General features: G+C 40.3%; 1 protein-coding gene across 1 annotated transcript in view; it reads left to right on the forward strand.

The window, feature by feature from the left end:
• LOC139611272 (poly [ADP-ribose] polymerase tankyrase-1-like) overlaps positions 1-16,280 on the forward strand; it is an 82,810-nt gene that overhangs the window by 38,475 nt on the left and 28,055 nt on the right. The window contains exons 7-13 of the mRNA XM_071465788.1: positions 9,360-9,454; positions 9,901-9,967; positions 10,346-10,532; positions 13,608-13,729; positions 13,837-13,928; positions 14,206-14,284; positions 16,035-16,206. Of these exons, the coding sequence (XP_071321889.1) occupies positions 9,360-9,454; positions 9,901-9,967; positions 10,346-10,532; positions 13,608-13,729; positions 13,837-13,928; positions 14,206-14,284; positions 16,035-16,206 (814 nt within the window). The remainder of the gene's footprint in view (positions 1-9,359; positions 9,455-9,900; positions 9,968-10,345; positions 10,533-13,607; positions 13,730-13,836; positions 13,929-14,205; positions 14,285-16,034; positions 16,207-16,280) is intronic.

A 16,280-nucleotide genomic window follows, 5' to 3' on the forward strand; every position in this document is an offset into this window, starting at 1 on the left:
ACACACACACACACACACACACACACACACATATATACTTACACCTGGACCACTCACTTCTTCACTCCACCTAATAGATAAATGATTACATTTATGCCACAGAGTAGGAAAATGGTTATAGATAATGAAAGAATATAAAGCTTCCTATGTCTTTTTACAATTCATTGTATTTATTTAAGATTTAGAGTGCTCCTACAATATTTTCTGCATTGTATTTATTCAACTCATGAATTTGTTTAATTATTTATACAGCCATACTTTAGGCATGTCTTACTACATCGTATCAGTTTCAGGGCTCTGTGGTAAAATTGCAGCGTCATTATAGGGGAGCTGAGCTTTAAGGTCGGCTATTTCCTGATCTTTCACTGTAAAATCGAATAAGGCTCCTTTCATTCCAGTGAAAAATGTCCTGCTTGCCTGGAAACTCTCCACCGGTATTAAGCTCTCATTTGTACGTCTCCTCTGGGATCCTGATGAGTCCGCAGATCAGAAATGAGGCCGCGGTGCCTCTTGTCTTGGCAGAAGTTTGCTCATGTTTACAAATCCAGGCAAATGTGTACAAGGTCGTAAGAGTTACTGAATTCTGCTTGACAGGAGATTTTTCACAGCCGAGTTGGTGTGTTTGTAAATGTAACCTGTTGCCCTGTCTGAGAGAGATTACGCTTCAGCTCCTTTGAAACACACGGTGAAACTATCCAGAGGCATTTGCTAAATGTTCAAATGGCAGATGACAAATGGGGGATGGAAGAGTTTTAATAAACTTTTGTCAGTGACAAATTTAACCTCTTGCTTCCATGTAAGCCCATGGCCTGTTGTTGAAGAAGATGTATACAGTTGCAGCTTCCTCGCTCACTGGTAATTTATCATGAAGAATCAGATGTCTCAATCTTGGGTTCCCAAAAATAAAAACCATTAAATCAAGTGGTGAAATGACAATTGGTTAAAATTATTTTACCTTGGAAGAAAGAATGTAGTTTAATTGAAACTAATAATTGTGATTTATGAAATCAGTCTGGATTATCCTGTCAGACAGCTGTTTACTGACCTCAAATCAAAAGTTGTGCTTACTTTCTGATTCGTTGTGTGTTTTATTATTGCTGAAGAGTCGCACGTCCTGATGAAATGATGTAATATGTGATTAAGGCAGTTTGAACACCACATATAAACATGTATATTGTAAACAGTAGCCAAATTGCTTAAATTAACACCAAAACAACAACTGTGCTGCACTGAGATGTGACCATTCGCAGCTGAAAAGACAACAAAGATCATGAGGTGTGTTATGTTTACAGTTTAAATGGTGGTTGATTAACATTTTAACTTGTAGTTTATATAATGACTGTTATCTGCAGAGAGTAACACACAGTCCAGAGAGGATGTGAAAAGATCAGTTATTGCTCATAGAGAGCTCATAGTTGTCCGGATGAACACTGACATTTCAGCCCAGCATCTCTAAGGAACTATGTTCATATTAGAGAGTAATATAATACACGATGTACATTTTCCTCTAATGTCTATATCAATGCTGGAAGTAGTGTGTCCTTTATGTAGAGAAGTGGACGTTAGAGTGTGGTCCTTAGCCAGGCTTTAGCACAGGACAGCAGACTTCATCCTGCCACAGACCCTGAAGGTATTGTTATTTAACAGAAACCACAATCTTTCTCTAATCTTAACCAAGCATTGTAGTTGCCTAACCTATTCAATTCAATTCAATTTTATTTGTATAGCGCCAAATCATAATATACATTATCTCAAGGCACTTTACAGGGTAAGGTCAAGACCTTACTTTGTTACAGAGAAAAACCCAACAGTTCCCACAACGAGCAAGCGCTTGGCGACAGGGGGGAGGAAAAACTCCCTTTTAACAGGAAGAAACCTCCAACAGAACCGGGCTCAGGGTGGGCGGCCGTCTGCCTCGACCGGTTGGGTTTAGGAGAAGATAGAAAGAGGGGGAGGGGGAGGAGAGGGGAGAGAAGAGAGAGAGAGAGAGAGAGAGAGACCAGGAACAGCTGTGTAGGTAATGGTGTTATCAATAATAATGATGACAGGTAACAGTGGTTAATAGTAAAGATGAGTAGTGGTGGATCTGGATCCTGCTGCTCCCGAGGCAGAGATACCTGCAGAATGAGGACAGAGAGAGGGAGAGAGAGGAGAAGCACAAACTACGGGAGAGAAAAGGAAACAAAGTTAATGGCATGAGGTCATCGAGAGAGAGAGGGGGAGAGAGACAGAAATAGGGAGAGAGCGCCCAGTGAATCATGGGAATCCCCCAGCAGTCTAGCTCTATAGCAGCATAACTAAGGGATGGGTCAGGACATACCCGAGCCAGCCCTAACTATAAGCTTTACTAAACAAGACAGTTTTAAGCCTGATCTTAAAGGTAGAGAGGGTGTCTGCCTCCCGAACCCACACTGGGAGCTGGTTCCAAAGTAGAGGAGCCTGATAGCTGAAGGCTCTGCCCCCCAGTCTGCTCTTACAAACTCTGAGAACCACAAGTTGACCTGCATTTAGAGAGCGAAGTGTCCTATTGGGAAAATAGGGAACTATAAGCTCTCCAAGGTACGATGGTGCCTGACCATTAATGGCTTTGTAGGTGAGGAGGAGGATTTTAAATTCGATTCTGGATTTTACAGGGAGCCAATGCAGAGAGGCTAACACAGGAGAGACGTGATCTCGTTTCCTCGTTCCTGTCAGTACTCGTGCTGCCGCATTCTGGATCAATTGGAGGCTTTTTACTGAATTTTTGGGACATCCTGACAATAAAGAGTTACAGTAGTCCAGTCTTGAGGTAACAAATGCATGAACTAGTTTTTCAGCATCCTTTAGACATAGAATGGGTCTGATTTTAGCAATATTGCGCAGGTGGAAGAAGGCTGTCCTAGAGACTTGCTTTATATGTGAAGTAAAGGACAAGTCCTGGTCAAAAATGACACCAAGGTTTCTGACTGTAGCACTGGAGGCCAAGGTGATGTCATCCAGAGTCAGTATATTATCACATAGTGTATCTCTGAGGTGTTTTGGGCCAATTACAATAACTTCAGTTTTGTCTGAATTTAAGAGTAAGAAATTACTGGTCACTACAGGAAAAACCTACACTAGAGCTTCAGTGAAGCATAGTGTTAGTTCAGACGGAGCACTGAAGTTGTAGCTACTTGTATTGGCTGATTGGCATCAGGTTTTTCCTGTAGTCCTCACAATCACCGGCTCATTCACAGCAGTGAGGCTAGTTAACGCTCATTCGATTCATGCAGGTGTGTGTCATTATATCCAGACACCCTCCACCACCCCATCCTCCTTCTTTGGTGGATGATGATTTGATGTTTACATATGTGTTTATACTAGTAAGTGGGTAGTGGGTACATGGGTATTATTAGCTTATTAGCTAATTATCTCTCCCAGCATATTTTGATTTTCCAGTCTACTTATAAGAATGTATAACTCCTGCTTTTAGGATATGTTTTTTTTAACTGAGCAGCCCCTGACAGTGGATGTGTAGAAATAAATAAAAAAAAAAAAACTGACATGTTTGTCTGAGATTGAAAGTAAGGAGGACACTTCATGTTGTTCAAGGAGTGCTTTCCTGAAGTTCTACTTTTTGAGCCGCTGGGCTTTAAACTGTCCATGCAGCCCTCGGCTCTTCGGGAAAGTCAGTGTTTATAGTTGGGAGGCAAAGCAGATAGACAGTTGATGGCTGAGATATGTGTGTGTGTGTGTGTGTGTGTGTGTGTGTGTGTGTGTGCGCGTGTGCGTGCGTGCGCGTGCGTGCGTGCGCCTCTGTGTGTCTGACTGTGTGAGTGTGCACGGAGAGCAGAAGATGAGAAGACTAGCTGTAGGTTATTTATCTTCAACGCTGTTGACTGGGCTGAGCTGTCAGCAGCGTATACTGTGTGTATGTGTGTGTGTGTGTGTCAGTCAGAGCAGCAGCACTTAGATTTGCTGATATGTTTATTGATCCAGTCATCTGCTCACCTTGTTAGTGCACTAAGGCAGCTGAAGGACTTGATGTTACACTATTTATTTCAACATAAAAGTTGTAATTTTAACTCTAATTAGATAATTAATTAATTAATCACCAGGACCACATACAGTGATGGTGTGCAAGTGTACAGATTAACCCAGTCCTGCGTTTAGTCAGTCTCGTGCTACTTCAAATCACCCAAATGAAACTGGTCTTTGATTTTAAGTTGAATTATCTCACCCCACTGGCAGACTACTCTTTTCTTTCAAAACAGTCTGAGGTTAAATGATTTGGTAGGGCTGTGTTATGTGCAGTGTTGTATGTGTTGCTGCTGGTGAATTCACACATTTATGTGGATAAGTGTGAGTGTAGAAGGTCTGGACCCTGCAAGGCAAAGTTAAGGAATAACATCAGAGCTACACACACACACACACACACACACACACACTCTCATGCAAATGACACCAAACAAAATGATCTACCCTCCCAGATAGATCATGTCTCATTGCTATGGCAACTGCTGACAGCTAGCAGTCACCGTTGTCATGGGAACAACTTGACAGGCTTGTAAAAAGAAGAGGAAGTCTGAGAGAGAGAGAGAGAGAGAGAGAGAAGAGCAGGATGTAAGAGAGGTTAAAGAAGAATGGAAACAAAGAAGGGACTAACACAGCAGCAGATAACACACCCCATTTGTTTTTAAATGGTGTTAAATCAAGTGTGTGATTTATATTTTTGATAGTCCCAGCTTTGAGATGATTATTTTCACTGTTAGATGACCATGTAAGCAAAATGAGCAAAATCTAGTAAATTTTGAATTTGCAGCCACCAATCAGATGCATGATGTTTCTACTGAGGCGGAACGGATAAATAAAAAAAGATAAATACTTCCAAGGGAAGAAAGATTAGTGTTTTCCGTCAAAGCTTGAACATGTCCTCTGCATCTCTGCTCGCTTCCTGCTCCATTCATTTTCCTCCGATATTTCCCTCTTTCATCTTCTTCCCCTCCTCCACTCCCGACTCCCCTCCACCTCACAAAAAGGCTTTTAGATGATTAAAACACAACTGAATTTTTTTTTTTTTTTTTTTTTTAATAGCTATTGTTCACTTTCAGTCTGCCTCTGTAAGTGCCGATTGCATCTGTTTGAAATATAGTCTACTAGGTTTCACTTTAGTGCAACATATTTCATCAAGTCTTAGAGGATTTTATGAAGAGAAAAGCAAAAACACAATTGAAGGACACAGGCACCAGGCAGTGACAACATCTAGCTAATAACTAGGTTTAACTAATCAGCTGTCAAACAAAAACTAAAACAAAAAACGAACAGTGGTAAATGGCATTATAAAACCTCGCAGACTGGAAAACCAAACAAAAGAAAGAAAAACCTCCGTGGGGTGTTAGAAATGGAAAACCCAGCAATATAATTATGACAGGGGCTTTAGAAAACACACACACAATCCAACACTCTAAGGAAGTAATTCATCATTTTGTGAAATACTCTCATTAGGTTTCTTGCCAAGAGTTAGATGAGAAGATCGATGCCACTTTTGTGTTTGTGCACTAAATATAAAGCTATAGCCAGGAGATGGTTAGCTTATCTTAGCGTAAAGACTGGACACAGTAAGCGGGGCTCTCTCCAAAGTAAAGTGGTTAATTCATTTTCTGTATGGATTAAAGACAGAAAGTGTCATTAATAACCTTTGAACAGAGACAGGCTGGGTGTTTCCCCCTGTTTGCAGTCTTTGTGCTAAGCTAAGCTAACCATCTGTTGGCTCCAGCTTCATATTTAATGCACAGACATGAAAGTGGTACCAATCTTCTCCTGTAACGCTCGGCGTCAAAGTGGATAAACATATTTTTTCAAAGTTTAAAGCCCTATGTCTTAATTTCATTAATCAGATGTAATCTTGCCAAAATTGGTTTTTAACCCTTAGCATTTGATTGACACATTTTTAATCAAAAACTGCAACCTTTACTTTCAGAGTCATGAATGACTCAAACCCGGCACCAAGCACATATTGCCAAACACATGCTCTCCTTATGTCCACTGAGAAATAATGTACCAAACAATGTGACTGATAACTTTCATTTTATATACAGATATTTGCTGTTTTCTAATCCTTCGACATACAGGCAAACAGGACTCAGGCTCTGCAGCCATGCTAGTAGCTCTGTGAGACTGTAATTACGCACAGAGGTGCTTTGAGCTAAATGCTAACATCTGCATACTGACACACTCACAATGAATATGCTAACATGATGATGTTTAGCAGGTATAATGTTTATCATGTTTACCCTTTTAGTTTAGCATGTTCGCATGCTAATATGTGATAATTAGCACTAAACACAAAGTACAGCTGAGGTTGAGGGAAGGGTCATTAGCTTTGACAGACGACAGAACAATGTAGTCCACACAGCCATGCTGCTAGCTAAGCTAAAAACACAAACTATGTGCATATATGTAGTGTGACTAAAGTCCTTGTAGGAGTTTGAGTCCTCCCTTGCAACGTCTCTTGTTTGGCTCACGTGCAAAATGATTTAAGGCGAAGTAGCTTGACTTATCCTGAAAATAAGATTGTATGGGATACAAGGCTAAAACATGTAGTGACAGTGCCTTAAGCATTGAAATAAACAGTGAAACTCAACAACAGCACAGAGTGTTTCAGACTAAATAATCTCATCCTCACATCTCTCTGGATCTTAAGTACACACTTCACTTGTTTTCGCCAGAATACACTGGGAAATTGTCATTTCATGCAACTGTGTGAACAGCCTAATTTGACCTTCACTTTATTCACAGTTTTGTGGCAGAAATATAAAGACAAGACACATTTAAAAACTTTCATGTATGTTATTGCACTGCTGCTGCCTTGTTGTCTTTAATTAAAGAGCGCTCATTAAAAAAATGTATTATAAGACCTTGCATATAGTAAAAGAAAACTAAAAAAACTGCATCTTGGCTTCAGAAAGTGGCAGCTCAGAGCACTAGAAAAAGAACAGGCTGCAGTGGAAAGCAGTTGATGTTGACAGAGTACGGGTCAGATAGATGATAAATGGGTGATGCTTTTGATACTCAGCACTACAGGCTTGTGGCTACTGAGGTCAGCAGATCATAGTAAAAGTTTCAGCTGGAGCTGCTTCTTTATGACTTGTTTCCAAATAATCTTCTTTGAGGAGAATCCAATACAAGACCAGTGGTGATATTTACATGTGACAGTGGTGTTTCTTTCTGTCTCTCTCTCACACACTCACACACACACACACACACACACACACACACACACACACACACACACACACAAATATCACAAATATGCATGTACCCATTCCTCACACATCATTGACAGATTGAGGAGGTGGAGCTTTAACTACCCAGTCTGACCCTGGCAACGACATCATGGTGATGCAACAGTACATGCACGTGTGTGTGTGTGTGTGAGAGTGAGTGTGTGTGTGTGTGTGTGTGTGTGTGTGTGTGTGTGTGTGTGTGTGAGGCATAAGTGATTACTCAGTGGTAGCTAGCGGTTTAAGATGTACTGATTAATGCTTTACACATTGTGCTTTTTTGTTTGTTTATATTTGCAACGCTTTGCAATAACAAGTACAGAGGCACAGACAGACGCACTCACACACACAGAACAACACTGCATAATATAAAACGAAGATGATGACTAATAACCATGTACTGCTCGTTGCAAATGCTGCTGTCACATCCTGTAAATACGAGTGAACCATCTGTCCACCCAGCTCTGCCTCTCTGACTCGCCGCTGCTTCTCAGCTGAGCTTCTGAGTGAGCACAAGACGATCTGTTTTTAAAGATCTCAGAAGTCTGAGCATAGTAATGTTGTAGGCTGACTTTTGAAAGCAAATTTTCCCCTGTAAGTGACCTCTGAATGACCTCGATATGGGCTTTATAACAGAAGAATCAATGACACCAGTGCAGGCGTTTCAAAAAACAGAAAGGCCAGGTGTTAGTTTGCAAAAAATGTCCAAAAAGAAACCGGTGGAGTTCTGAAACCAAGTTCTGTTGTCTGATGAAAAAAAAATCATCCTCTCTGAAAATGTTGGAAAGAGGACGGGAGAAAAAAAAGAAACAGCTCAGGATCCAAGGCCATCACCTCATCTGTCAAACATGGAGGTTCTGTTATGGCTCAGGAATGTATGGCCACCTATGGTTTCACTGATGAGTGCAGATACATGTATACAGACACATTCTGTGCTCATATTCAGCGAAATGTGTTCAAACATTCATTGGATGACATTTCATCATTCAGCAGGACAATGATCCTAAACATACGACCACAGCAACTAAAGAAGCGTTGATCTCAGGCCGACTGAGTTGCGTTCCAAATCTTGAAGACCAGACTTATGGCGGAGAGACGCCTCACAAGCAAGAGCTGAAGGTGGCTGCGGTGACGGTCGAGGAGAACATCACCTGGGAAGATACGAAGCGTCTGCTGATGTCTGCGGGTTGAAGATTTCTGGCGGCCATTGACCGCAGTTTTCCACCAAATATTAAATATGGTGATTTTGTTTGACCTGTCCATTTACTTTTGAGCCTCTAAACTTTGGGTGCCATGCATTAAAAGGGCTGTATCTCCCACATACTCTGAGACTTGGTACTCATGTTGTATCTATTATTTTATTTCAAACAGAATGTGCCGAAACACAGACCTAAGGAACAAAAATGCATAAACGTCCAAATATTTATGTTCTGGAACTGTACATGACCCTAATGGAATCTGTGAAAGGAACTCTTACAACGCAGGCATTTAATTAATGCAGTGTTTCTTGGTAGCTCAGTGTGTTCCTGTCAGATTTTTTTTTTTTCATATCTGCCTGCAGCATTAGCAGCTTTAATCTGGGCCCTATTCACAATTTGTTCTCTCTCTACTGATCAAGTTCAATACGACTGAATAATGGGAACATTCTCGCCGCTGTAACATTTCTGCCCCAGTCTGGGTGTCACTTCAGCCTGCAGGAAGAATGGCCGCTGCTGAGAGCATATAGAGGCAATGCCGCATGGCGCGCCGGAGCCATCTCATCTCAGTCACATCTTAAAGCATTCTGAACCGCAGCTATTCATCAGTTTTATGGAGGAAATATAGTCAGGCTTTGTCACCGGAGACTGATTCAGGAGTGGAAAAGCCCATTTCTCCCTGGAAAGTCTTACCTTTAGAAATGTTCATATATCTGCTGCTCGGTGAATGTGTACTTCCTCAGCACACTCTTTGTACACAGGACAGATGATAATGAAATCATGATGATAAGTTGTCATGCTGTAGAAGGAACATGTGGTCTAACATTTTCTTTATTTTTCTCAGTTTTTTTTTTTTCTTCCCACTCTGTGCCTCTTTTTTCTTGCTCTTATTATGTCTCCCTGTCTCTCCCTGTCTCTGCAGTCCACCCCACTCCACCTGGCAGCAGGATACAACAGGGTGCGGATAGTTCAGCTGTTACTCCAGCATGGAGCAGATGTCCACGCCAAGGACAAAGGGTACGTACAAGCAAATGAAATTAAAATAAAAATAGCTTAAATGAGGAATGGAAATAGAAGAAACAGACTTTCAATTATCCAGAATTTTGATGTTGGAAAAATTATAATATCTAATATTTCAGTGTGGTCGTTCCATGTTCCAGACAGATGGATTACGATGACATTTTGCACAGACATTGATAGACTGTTCATCTCGTATGACCATGTGATTGTGGGTTTGAGTGAAATGTTTTGGTTTTTTTTTTACAATTATTGGATGGTTTGTTATGAAATTTGATACACACAATCTGTGTGTGGCACAGCCATGCTACTCTTAGTCTTGTTACACAAGTCCTTGAACTGAAGACATAAAAATATAGTGGAGATGTACAGAACTTCTGTTTCTGAATCGTTGAAATTGGTGGTTATTGTTAATTAAAATGTTCTTTTGTGTTTGGCTCTTCCAGCGGTCTGGTGCCTCTACATAATGCCTGCTCCTATGGACACTATGAAGTCACTGAGCTTCTGCTAAAGGTACACACACACACACACACACACACACACACACACACACACACACACACGTACGTTAGCTCAGTATTTAGTTAAGCAGTGGAACTGATCCTTAATTAATATGATTATATCGTTTGCTAATAACAAAAATGGAATCTAGTTCCACTTTTTTGTTATAATTTCATTAAAAACAAGACTGATATGTATCAACGAGTCCTGAACAGTGTTTTCAGTGTCAGACTGCCTCATTCCCCTCAAAGTTATTTAAAATAGATTTTTTTTGAATGATCTCCACAACACAATCTGTGCTGTGTTTTCTGTGTTTTTTTCCCATTTATCTTTTCCCCCTCCATCCTTCTCTCCCTTCTCCTCATCCATGAATCCTGTTATGTCCTTCAGCATGGAGCGTGTGTTAACGCCATGGACCTGTGGCAGTTCACCCCGCTCCACGAAGCGGCGTCTAAAAACCGAGTGGAGGTCTGCTCTCTGCTGCTGAGCCACGGGGCCGACCCGACCCTGCTCAACTGCCACAGCAAGAGCTCTGTGGACATGGCGCCCACTCCTGAGCTGAAGGAGAGACTTACATGTGAGTGTGGCACAAAACTGCAGCTGCAGCGTACAGCACTTCCAAATGCGTCATGATGCTGAATTAATGAATAGGTTGTTTTAAGAGGGGTGTATTTACATCAGTCGTGTTTGGAGCAGTTGATTTGAATTTATTTGAGCATTGAGACAGTTAAAAATGGAAAGTCCCAGTCTTCTGAAAAGAGAGCAGTTGTTTTCTGGAGCAGAAAACAAGGAGTTATCGGTGTGAAGCGAGACAGAGACCAGCGTCTGATAACCAGCAGATCTGTATGCTTGGATAGCTGAGCAGAACAGAATGAAGTCTCGACTGATGCTCGCATTTATATTCATTCAGAACGACTCTAAAAGACATACTACAAACAAATCTTCTAGCCTTGCAACATTAAAGTACTACTGCATATGTGAGAAAAAGTTGTATAAAGCCTTTTGTGGCTCCAGAGGGAGCAGCGTGAAGTCTGATAAACTACTCAGCTGATCGATTTTAATCCTTTTTTTAAAAATTTTTTGTAACTGTCTGTTGTGAGTCTGATGTTGTTATAGTGTTATATTATCTGATGTTGTGAATACATAAATGTCTAGTCCTCAAATACAACCTTCAAATGTGATTTTCAGAACAAAATATAGTCTAGTCATTATCCAGAGTGAGTGGTAAAGGAAAACCAGCCGGTAACCTCAGATGATGTGAGAAGTTGAAACACATGTGCTGCACATCGCTTAAGTGACGGGGAATCAGAACAAAGTTAACTGCAAAATCAACCGTATATGTAAAAACGCATACAGACATATAGACTAGAACAAGTACACACCAACATATTTTGTAGTGTATTTTTTAAGGGTTTCTGGCAGCTGTCAATCAGGAAATACAAGAAATCCATTTTTTTTTTTGCGCTCGACTACGCGTTCGTCCCCATTTATTGCTCCTTCCTTTGAGTTTCATTCCTACAATAGCTCATTCATAGCGACACTGCACCTTTACTCCAGGGTGCGAGGATCAAGACGTTTTTCAAAGCTTTTCACCTTAAACATTCTTGAACAACTGTGCTCCCTGTTCTGCTTTGATTTCAAGTTGATTCAGAGTTGCACGAGGTCTGTTTTCATCTCACATTATATCTGCGGTATCGATTTACTCTTCTCGAGTGATGCTTTTCAGGATAAGATTAGTCACTCATAGACAAAAACTGCACACCCACATGCATGTACTATTTGAACTGAGCTTCTGGGGATGGATTACATGTTAACTGAATAGAACAAATGTTAATTAAACAGAAAGAGCAGTTTAATTCAATTCATCTTCTCAGATCGGCAGCTTTTTCTTTATGTGTGCAGCCACCACAGAGTCAGAGCAGACAAGTTGAGTCTTTGTCTCTGCCAGGAAGCTCTCTGCAACTCTTTGGAAGTTAATTAGTGAGTCAGCTCTCTCTCCACTGCACAAAAAATTGTTAACGGACCATTACAGAAAAAATACTGCCTTGCATTAAGCCTCCTATTACCGGGGCGGAAAAGATGTTTTTAGTGTTTTTTTGTCAATAGAAAACTGATTTATAAAAAAAATATGTCTGGTCTAGTTTGACCAGATGACTAATACAAAAGTGAAGTTTAAGATAGGCTTGAAATTAGAGTGATCCAAATATAGTGGCTTTTTAAAGGAATCGTCTGACATTTTAGAAAATACAATTATTTGCTGTCCTGCTGTGAGGTTGCCAGGCAACCAGCTCCAAGGCCAGGAAGTGCCTGCTTAGAAATAGTCAAGCATATAACTCTCTGTAAAACCCCAACTCTTTCTTCTTACACTTGTGTTTTAGTAAGGATTAAACAAACAAGCTTCATCTTTCTTCAGTTCTCCACAAGAAAGTGACTGAGTGTGTTTCCCAAATATTCCTTAAAAAGCTCCATTTTTTTTTTTTTGCTGCTCACAACAGTGAAACAATTCAACATTACAGAGTCGACAGTCAGAAAATAAAAGCATGGACATCATGTGAATTTGATTGTTTGTCACATCAAACAGGTTGCTGTTCAGAGATTGACTGTCATTTGACAGCACATTGTGACAATGACCGCTGAGAAGGGTTTCTTACCTCAAGCCGGTTTCAAGTCGCTGAAATTCAGCTCTTACACATTGTGGAATTAGAATAAACCTAACCCTGTTTCTGTTAAATAGAATTTATTTTTTTATCATTTCTTTTCACATTTTTCCTAAATAGTTTTTTTTTCTTCTTATGAAAAATTGAATACTTTCACCTCAGCTGGCCTCTGAAAGGCCTTCAAATGAAACCAACCCTGGAAGGAAAAACAAGTCTTTGGCTGAACAGCACACGTTCCCATACTAAAGCTTTAACTTCTAATAAGAGATCACAAGTACGCATTTTTTTCATTTAAAGAGGTCACACACTCAAACATTTGGAAGCCACTGTGGTACATTAACAAGGATGAAAAATGACTTCAGCTTCCTCATATAGAATAAACTGCAGAGGCTGCTTCTGTTTCCCATTCATCAGCTCTTTTTTTTATGTCATCGATTTTGACTCTTCTCTCTTCTGGACCACGTTTCCCAGACGATATGACATCTGTGGCGCTCTTAGCATTTGTCTAAATGTCTGATTATAAATGCATGAATGCTGTTGCTCTGTCAGTAGATAGACTTGAACAGACTCCTTTTATGCTGCCGAAAATGCTTCTGAAGCAAAATAGTTTGTTGTTTGTAATTTTCAGGCCCTGGAGGATAATCACTTGTTTCCGCTCCAGCTCCAGCACACAGACTGTTGCATCATGTGCTATTAGCTCGCTGGTAAAAACTTTTAAAGTAATGTTGATGAAGTGCTGGTACACTGCTGGGTTATTGCAAGTGAAAGACAACATTGTTATAGTCGAGTGAGAACCTTTTCATTCATTTGAAGAACCAGATCCTCCACTGACTGTGGGGTTAGATGTTTTTGCAATCTTTTGTTTGTAGGAAGCCTGTCAAGAAAAACTAAGAGAGTGTGTGTGTGTCTGTGTGTCTGTGTGTCTGTGTGTGTGTGTGTATGTGTGTGTGTGTGTGTGTGTGTGTGTGTGTGTGTGTGTGTGTGTGTGTGTTCAGATGAGTTTAAGGGCCACTCACTGCTTCAAGCTGCTCGAGAAGCTGACATGGCCAAGGCTAAGAAGACCCTGGCACTGGAGATCATCAACTTCAAACACCCTCACACACATGAGACCGCACTGGTGAGATAAACACACAGTTTAACATTGGAGTGCACACACAGATGTTTGCCCTTGTGCAGAGATACTGAGATGATGTTCCTGTGTGTGTATGTGTGTGTGTGTGTTAGCACTGTGCAGTAGCATCACCTCACCCCAAAAGGAAACAGGTGACGGAGCTGCTGCTGAGGAAAGGCGCCAACGTCAATGAGAAGAATAAAGAGTGAGTATTGCTGTTGCACAAAGTGAGATCATTGTTTATATTTGTATACGAAGAAAACACTGTGAATGAATGAATGAATGAATGAAGGAATGAATGAAAGAATGAATGTAACATATACAGTGATGAAGGGCTGATATATTCTTGATAAAATAAAGGAAAAAAAAACATTGCCATTTAAAAGATGAGCGTGTTTTTATAATGGTTTACTGCATGTTAATTGAAAACAGCACAATTAAACCAGTGTTTGTTTTTCTCTCCTCTCTTTCCCTCTGTATAGTTTCATGACTCCTCTGCATGTGGCAGCAGAGCGGGCTCATAATGACATAATGGAGGTACTACAGAAGCACGGTGCCAAGGTAAACCAGTCATTTTCACATTTATCATCTTTCATTTCCTTTATTTTTGTCTCTCCCTTTACTTCCACCTTAAACCTTCTTAAACACCATGTAAACCTGATTTTTATATCCATTCAGAAACCTTTCCATTTGTACATTCATCTACTTCTCTGTAATATTGCAATTTGTATTTTGTCTCTGCATCTCTCTCATTTGCATGTAGTGTAATTGCTTTAAATTTTTCTGCAATTTAAAGTTTCAGCGTTAAGCATCAGGGTTTTTTTGTGTCAGACCCTCTCCTTTAAAGAACGAGGTTTATTCTTAGAGCAGCCATGTTGGTCTGATACTCAACAGACATCCAAGAAGAAACTCACAGCAGAAGGAGAACTGGGTTTTACACATTTGCAGAAAGTAGATCAGAAAAGCAACACAGCATCAAGACCCTGAGTTTTCAATGAAAGTGGCGACTCATCGCATTTTCATTACTGGAAAAATGTGTCCTTGTGCTCTTACTGTGCGATCACTGTTGATACTGAGGCCTGTAAGTGAACACATCACACACGTAACATGGAGCTGAATGTGGGACAAATGTGATGAAATGTCCGCTTCGATGCGTCATTACTCTCACCCGTAACCACAACAGACACATTGTAAAGTACATCTAATACCTAAAGCCAAACATTTCTAACATTATGCCCATCAGCTGTTCCCAGTTGTGGCTGCTTTGAATTTCTGTAATATTTTTGCATCAATATGATTAAGTACCTGGATTTATAAAGTAGCAGACATGCCTCTTATTTCACTCGTAACCAGTTTCTCCATTGATTTTTCCATCAGATTGATATACATTACATCAATATCACAGTATAAAGGTTCATCTACTGTGACTGTTCACTCCTAACCTAATGTCAGTAATTTCAAACATAAAACTAACATGACTATTAAATTGAACCGTGTGTAATGTAACAGCTAAATGTAAAAATTATACAGTATTTAAGGATAAGAAACGCATGGGCGACTCAATAGCTGAGTGGTTAGGGCGCATACCATATGAGCACAAATTCTCTTAGCTGGTCCGACTCCTTCCTGCATGTCATTCCCCCTCTCTCTGCCCTTCTCCTGTCACTCTCCACTGTCCTATCAAATAAAGGCATAAAAGATCTAAATATCTTAAAAAAATATCTTGGAAAAAAAAAGAAGAAAAAGCGTCTACCAGGATCATATTTGACTGTGTGGAGCATTTTGTTATACATTTGTACTGAGGCTGTCAAACAGCATTCTGGGAATGGAAAGGTTTCTTTTTTGGTAATAAAAAAAGTTTATGCACATATTTTAATATTCTATATATTTAATATATTTAAATATCTTGTAATATTGGTTATTTTTTAATTGAAAGCCACGCCTCAATCCGACCATCTCAGTCTGTTGTGTGCTCTGAGAGTTGCTGTTGAATGTTGAAAGAACTGAAAGTATAAAGAAGACGACAGCAGTTTCTTTCATGATCAGTGTCTCAGATCAGAGCTTCATCCAGATGGAAACTTATAATTACATGATGACAAAGTGAATGTGTCACCTGAAGCAGACGTACTGCAGATGAGGCTATATGAGGGAAAGTGGGTTCATCAGAAAAATATAATTACAACATTTCACCAAAATATATCTTGTCACAGACAATAACAGATTTCAAAGTTCTTTTAAGAAGTGAAGAAGTTTATGGAACAAATATGAGGGTCCTTCAAGAATCATTATACAAAGTTATTTGTGGTTGCAGGTGAACGCCCTGGACACACTGGGTCAGACGGCGTTGCACCGTGCTGCGCTGGCAGGCCATCTTCAGACTTGCAGGCAGTTGCTAGGATACGGGGCAGACGCCTCGCTGGTGTCACTGCAGGGCTTCACTGCTGCTCAAATGGGAAATGAAGCTGTTCAGCAAATACTCAACGGTATACCAACCTTTGTTTGTTCGTGTGTGTGGGTGATTGAGTGGGTGGGTGGCTGGGTGTGCAGATGTGTAGGT

This window comes from Trachinotus anak, unplaced genomic scaffold (genome assembly GCF_046630095.1).
Source record: "Trachinotus anak isolate AG129_WGS33_773 ecotype Australia unplaced genomic scaffold, CSIRO_AGI_Tana_v1 ptg000028l, whole genome shotgun sequence".
Taxonomy (NCBI): domain Eukaryota; kingdom Metazoa; phylum Chordata; class Actinopteri; order Carangiformes; family Carangidae; genus Trachinotus; species Trachinotus anak.